The following is a 6,589-nucleotide window of genomic DNA, read 5'->3' on the forward strand; positions in this document are numbered from 1 at the left end:
ATAATATAATATAAAATTCTTAGAAATCAGAGCTACTTTGAGATAGGGACTATGTGATACCATGCAGAATAACTTCCTCTGCAACATTCAAGAGCTGAAGAAACGTGATGCCCATGCCCCAGTAATGCAAACTGGCACAACTCCTCTGCTTTCTGTTAAGGACCACAGGAGCACTCAGCACACAGTGACCAAGTCACTCCTCATTTTTTTTTCCTCTTGCCCATGGACTGCACTAATCTATCTGTGACCTGCATACTTCTTCCTTTGTGTCTTTCAGGTGTGGAATGAGAAAGCTGCCAAAAATGCTCAGAAATGGGCAAATAAGTGTGAGATGAAAATCAGTCCAAGAGATCAGAGAGTTATCAATGGTACGTGACAAACGTGGAGCCTAAGCTGATGGTTTAATGACAATTTGCAGACCCCTGTGCATGTGAAAAAGGAAATAAGGATAACATTTAATCTGCTGTAGGATATCTTTTGAGGATCATTAAGCACAAAAACATCAGCTTTGCCAGATAAATATCCTGAAAGACAGATTGTTGGAACTTGAGAGAGAGGGATGCTACTTACTTGCCTTATCTTTGTATCTTTCTGTAAGTGTCCACTTTTGGCTCCTGCTGGAGACAAGACAGTGCAATTGATGACTGTTGGTATGACTAAGTACAGACATTTTTGTGTAATGTTTTGTAGTCAAATAAGAGTCAGAATAACACTTCCTGCAGCCTTCATAGAATCAGGTGTACTGCCCTCTTACTAAAATCCCAGGGCAAAACATTTTCTATTGTAGAGATTTTTTTTACTTAGGAGAGAAGCAAACTGTAGGGTGGGAGGTATGACAGAGGGGTTGTAGTTGCATTCTAAAAAAAATCTCTCCTTCAGGTGTCACCTGTGGTGAGAATGTATTGCTATCATCTTACCCAAGAACATGGGCTGAAGCAATTCAAGTCTGGAACAGCCAGTCCTCCAATTTCAAGTATGGATATGGAGCAACCACGAAAAATGTCAATATCGAGAGCTATACGCAGGTATGGAGAACTGAAACAAATTGCAGTGATACGCTAGAATTACAGGAGTACACTTAAGGGAGCTGGGAGATATTTATTATCAGAAAAAAAAAATCACTTTCATCAAACCATCACCTGTCACCCACACTCTGATCCAAAGGTGAAGAATAAATTAGAACTCTTTTTCAACTAATTCTCAGGCAATGGAACTAGTATTTTGGAAGAGCTGCTCAAAAGAGCGATATTATTCTGTAGGAAAATAAAAAATCAATACCTTTAATTTAGAAATAAATATTTTCTATATAGGGATTGAAATACCTGATTAAGAAATGTCAAAGCAAAATAGCTATGGTGAAAATATTTGAATTTAAACTTTAGTGCCCTGCCAGAAGCTGTGTTCAAAAACATTCCAAAGCTAGAGGATGTGGTTAACTGATTTTTTTATTTATTTTTTTCTGACAGCTAAACTGTAAATTTAAAAGTTAAATAGACAAAACAAAACAAAGCAAAAAAATTATCTTCCTGTTCTGTTATTTAGTGAACTGTTTGATGGGAATTCAATAAAACACGACTCTGAAATAACATATTTCTTTTTTGTTCTACAGCTAATCTGGTACAACAGCCACCAGGTCGGATGTGCAGTTGCCTACTGTCCTAGGAACCAGTTCAATTACTTTTATGTTTGCCAATACTGTCCTCCGTACGTACTGCCTTTTAATTCATTTAAGATGTGACAATCCTGGATATGTTTTCAAAAACTCCTGTGGTCTATTGGTCATGTGTAGGATAAAATGATTACAGTTTATTTTAACCATTTATAATTTTGAAAATGCCAATGGGAATTGTGGGTTTAACATCAGGTTAAATAGTAATATTTATCTTATTTCACATTGAAAGAGATATTAGGGAAATTTTAGCATATGAACAAAAAAGGTCTAAATCTGCCAGAATAGGGTGTCATGCACAAGTCATCCTATAACCTTGACCACAAACAAGACAGTCAGATGTAAAGTGAAAGCCTACAGCAAATAAATATTCACAGACATAAAGGGCACATCTGAAACAGCTGCATGTCAGAAGGCAGCTGCTCAGGTTATTTCCTTATAAACCACAATCACTTGAAAGGCGTTAGAAAAGCAAAACTGGGAAGCATTTGATATTTTTTAACTAATAATGCTATACAAATACAAATAATCAACTAATTTTCTTTCCTTAAACCTTATTGCCCCTGCTATTTAAAATCAAATTTCTTGTAGTCTATGAATATCTGAAACTGAAACATGACTGTCTATAAAAATAATTTTATGCAAAGCTTCTGGATGCCTTTCATTGTGATAAATAACATAAACTCCTGTTCACGACTCAGAGCTGCACTTTGACCTTGTTTTGTGTTTTATTTCTTTCTAATTTCAGAGGAAATAACGCAATGCAAGTAGCTGCACCTTACAGAACTGGACCAAAATGTGCAGACTGTCCCGGCCACTGTGAGAGAGGGCTTTGCAGTAAGTGGATGTAGTCTCTGTACAAAAAAAAAAAAAAAAAAAAAAAAAAAAAGTAATTACTTCAGATGACAATAATGTTGTTCCTTTGTAGAATTCTACTTTTTCATACTTACTTCTTGCTAATTGGGAGGAAAGATCCTAGAACTGCCCAGAAATAACAATAGTTAAATATCCCACCAGAACAGGCACAATCTCGAGCAGCAGGGTTGGACCAGATGACCTCCAGAGGTCCAACCATCTTGTGATAACCTCAACCATCCCATGATAACCTCAACCGTCCTGTGATAACAGGTCAATTGTGTTGCTGTTGAATGTTATCACACATTATCTTCTGCTGACCTCTTCTGGAAAGCTCAAGAGAGATGATGAGGTGTCTTGATGTACATCTACATCTAAGGGCACAAACAAATTTTCAGGCTTCACGCATTCGTATGTACGTGGAGATCTGCCCAGGCCCTGGGTTCTTCAGGCTTCCATGTGGAGCAAGTCACAGTGTACAAACAGATGGGAACTGTAAGATACCACCTTTCTGCTTGCATTCCCTTTTCTATAAATTCAAGTAATTTTAACAGCAGAGCAAAAGTGTAAAATCTATACAGACATGAAAATCCAGCACTTTTGGAAAATGCAGAAGGATCAGACCAGGACTTGGTTTTCAATGACTATTTCACGTTTTTGTTTCTGTCTCTTGTATTTTAGCCAATCCTTGCAAGCATCAGGATTTCTTTGGAAACTGCAGAAATCTGAAGATGTTGTTTGGCTGTGGCCATCCACTGGTGAGGGAGAAGTGTCCTGCCAGTTGCAGATGCACCACTCAAATCATATAATGTCCTAGTAGATGTCATTCTAGCTGCTGTGAGACTTACTTATGAGGAAAGAGTAGAATTTGCTGTGAAGTGTATTCACACTCAGTGCATCAGCTCAGTCTGACCTATAGGTAACATTTTTTCTGAAATCTCACAGTTATTTCAGTCCTAAATAAGCCTAGTAGCTCAACCAACCTCTGATGTTATTTTAGACTTTGTAAAAATCATGCTTAAGCTACTAATGTGTTACTTCGTGGTTTTCTTTGCAGTGGATCGTCCACTGATTCATTTCTTTTTAATGGGAAATACACTTTTTAAAACACTTTAGGTTTTTTTGCAAAATATGTTAAATTCCACTTAACTTTCTTCTGTTACCTTTCCTTTGATTAGAAATGGAATGTATTCCTGCTAAATAAATACATGATTTACCACCAGTTCATGAACAGAGTTTTTCGTTGAAGCTATTCATAGCACAATTTTTTCATTTGGAAAATTCCTTATGGTTATTTCAAGAGTCTGAAACTATATGTGGCTGGGGATGAAACTGGAAAAGAAAGAAAAAGCAAGAAAGTGATGCATTCTTTTTGTACAGCCTAAATAAGAGGCACACACTGAATCTGCCAAACTTTACCCTGTAGCCTATACACAAAGCTTCTGATACATCTGTGTATGCAGGTGATAAATGATTTAATATTTTTTTTTTCATACGGCAACACCAGTCAGGGAATAGGAAGCTTTTTAAAACCATTCATACAAAGAAAAAGGTAACTATATCCCTTCCCATCCTCTCTAAGAGTAAGTCTCCTACATTCTTGGGATTAATATTACAGTACATAGGAAAAAAATATATGGCTACAAAAAAACCCAAAACAAAACAAAACAAAAAAACCCCAACCAAACAAAAAAAAACCAAAAAAAACCCCCAAAAAACCCAAAAAAACCAAACAAACAAACAAAAAAACCAAAACCCACACACCAAAAATGCAGTGGACCCAAATCCTCAAAAATCCCCATCAAAATATCTGATTTTCTCCAAAACTTCCCAGGAACCATCCTAGTTCCAATTCCTAGCAGTCCACACCATGGCAGGGGGTTGGAACACGATGATCCTGAAGGTCCCTTCCAACCCAAACCTTTCTGTGATTCTGTGATGCAGTGCCATTTGTGTTTATGTGTCACTTCTTGTGATGTGTTTCCTTGAGTAAGGTTTTTAATTTCACGTCTTTCCACGCCCTTTACAATGCAGGGCATGATTTCAAAGGACCATGTATCTGTACTGACCCAGAAATGAGGACTTAGATTTGTTACCTGCCAGTGGCATTGGTTACCTGGAGAAATCTTTTGACCTATTTAGCAAGGGGCGTTACCATCATCATGCCTCTGACTGAAAATATCATTATATTGACAAAACAGTCGTTAGGAATCATCTAACAGCTTTTTTATTTCTAAAAAGAAATAGAATTTTTTTTTAATTTATATTTATAGATTTCATCTCATCTTTATATTTCTAACTTTAATAAAAAAGGTAGCTACAGAAGCTCTTTATGCTGACAGTTTATAAACTTTGATAGATGTCAAAAAGCAAACAGACATCTGGAACAGCAGCTTCTCACTGAACAGAAGGTCCTTCCTCCTAACCTTCCTGCCACTGCTCCCAAGCCCTGTGGAGCAAGCCCTACACAGCGGGCAGGATGCACCAGGGTGTCCCACTGGACCACCAGCTGCTCCTCAGGATGGTCTCCCATAGGTCTTGAGTCACATACACCAGCCCCGAGCAGGACTGGATCCCACTTACCACCTTCCTTCTCTATTTCAGACCAGCAAAATTCTGTTTTCCATTGGACTGCAATTCTGGTTAAAAACACAAGAGGGTGAACCATACCCAGATATTCAGCTGCATCAGTTTTCATTTTGCTACCTGTACGAAGTGCTGCTGCTTTTACTAGAAACTGAAACTGTTTTAAATGTTTTTAACACATGCCTGCATGTAATTTCTTAGCTAAAACTGGTTTAATAAATAATTACTACATATAGAAACAGTTTGGTAGCGGTTTCTTCCCCTGCATTGTTTCGTCCTCTCTCTGTTGGCCAAATTGCTACCATATAAAACCAATTTATACTATCAAATTAAGACATATTTATATTCCATTTTATCAATGACTAATTGTGGTAGCCCTGATTTTCTACCTGCCTGAAGCTCAGTCTCAGCATCATTAATATACGTCACAATTTAAGATTCCTACAACCACAGTGGTATTTGTAGAAAGTATAATTCAAAGCAAAGCTGGGTGAAAATTTCCTGCGAAACCTATGTTTTCATCAGAAAATACAGTTTCTATAAAACTCCGATTCTCTTATAGGACGATACATAATTTTGACAAAACTCTAAAGTGTTTTCTGGGATACTTTCCAAGAAAAACGTGTTAAAACTCATTCCACGCACACAGTTTCTTTTTCCCCTCTCTCTCTGGCCCAATGAATATTTCAAGAGGAACGATTTTGTTATCAGAAATTTCTGAGACAGCTCCCTCCCCAAAGAGCCGGCTTCTGTGCTGTGGATATCCAGCTATGGTGTTTGAGCACAGCAGCAGTAGGAGCTGCAAGAGATCTTCTGCATCATGAAGTACCACCCTGGAGCATCATGCATCCTGCTGGGCTACTGCAGGGTATCCATACATTAGTCTTCAGCTTTCATAGGGGATTTCAAAAGATTCTGTTTCCCTGCTGATGTGGAATAGAAGAAATAGCAGGTGAGATGATATACTACCTGGAGGATCCTGTTTCTAAGTACAAACTCCAAGGAGAGTTTGGGTTGCTCCACTTAGTTGTCCATGTCCCTGGAAAGGCAAGAGTGCTTCTGGATATGAATTTCCCATATGCAGAATGTCCCAGTATGACATTCACTGAGATCCAGCACGTCAAATAACATTTTTCTCCATTCTCCGACTGTATTTTCACAAACTTTTTTTTATACCGATGCCCTGCAAGTTGTTTCCTTTGTGGCACTAGCATATGGGTTTTTTTTTATGTGCTGAAGTTACAATTACAGAACTGTGTTACTTTTTACAGGGGAGAAACTAACAACACTGACCATTTCTTACAATTTCAATTCTGGTTGCAGATATACTCACAAGAAGCACATATGCTGGGAGATGATAAGAGCACCTACTACGGTACAAGTCTAAGAGTTATCTGTGGGGAATGATGTAAGAGCTCTTAAGCAGTTAACTTACTATGACAAGGACTTCAAACACAGAGTTTTGGAAAAATGTCATAA

At 37.8% G+C, this 6,589-nt stretch overlaps 1 protein-coding gene across 1 annotated transcript; it reads left to right on the forward strand.

The window, feature by feature from the left end:
• Nucleotides 1–277: 277 nt before the first annotated feature.
• On the forward strand, nt 278–3,282 carry LOC104458858 (cysteine-rich venom protein piscivorin-like; the record flags this gene model as incomplete). The annotated part of the gene is made up of 5 exons (XM_010080281.1): nt 278–368; nt 880–1,025; nt 1,610–1,704; nt 2,418–2,506; nt 3,206–3,282. Coding segments are annotated over 5 exons (498 nt in total), but the record flags the coding sequence as incomplete, so codon positions are not given.
• Nucleotides 3,283–6,589: the final 3,307 nt, after the last annotated feature.

The sequence above is a fragment of the Pterocles gutturalis genome, unplaced genomic scaffold, assembly GCF_000699245.1.
Source record: "Pterocles gutturalis isolate BGI_N339 unplaced genomic scaffold, ASM69924v1 scaffold9234, whole genome shotgun sequence".
Lineage (NCBI taxonomy): Eukaryota > Metazoa > Chordata > Aves > Pterocliformes > Pteroclidae > Pterocles > Pterocles gutturalis.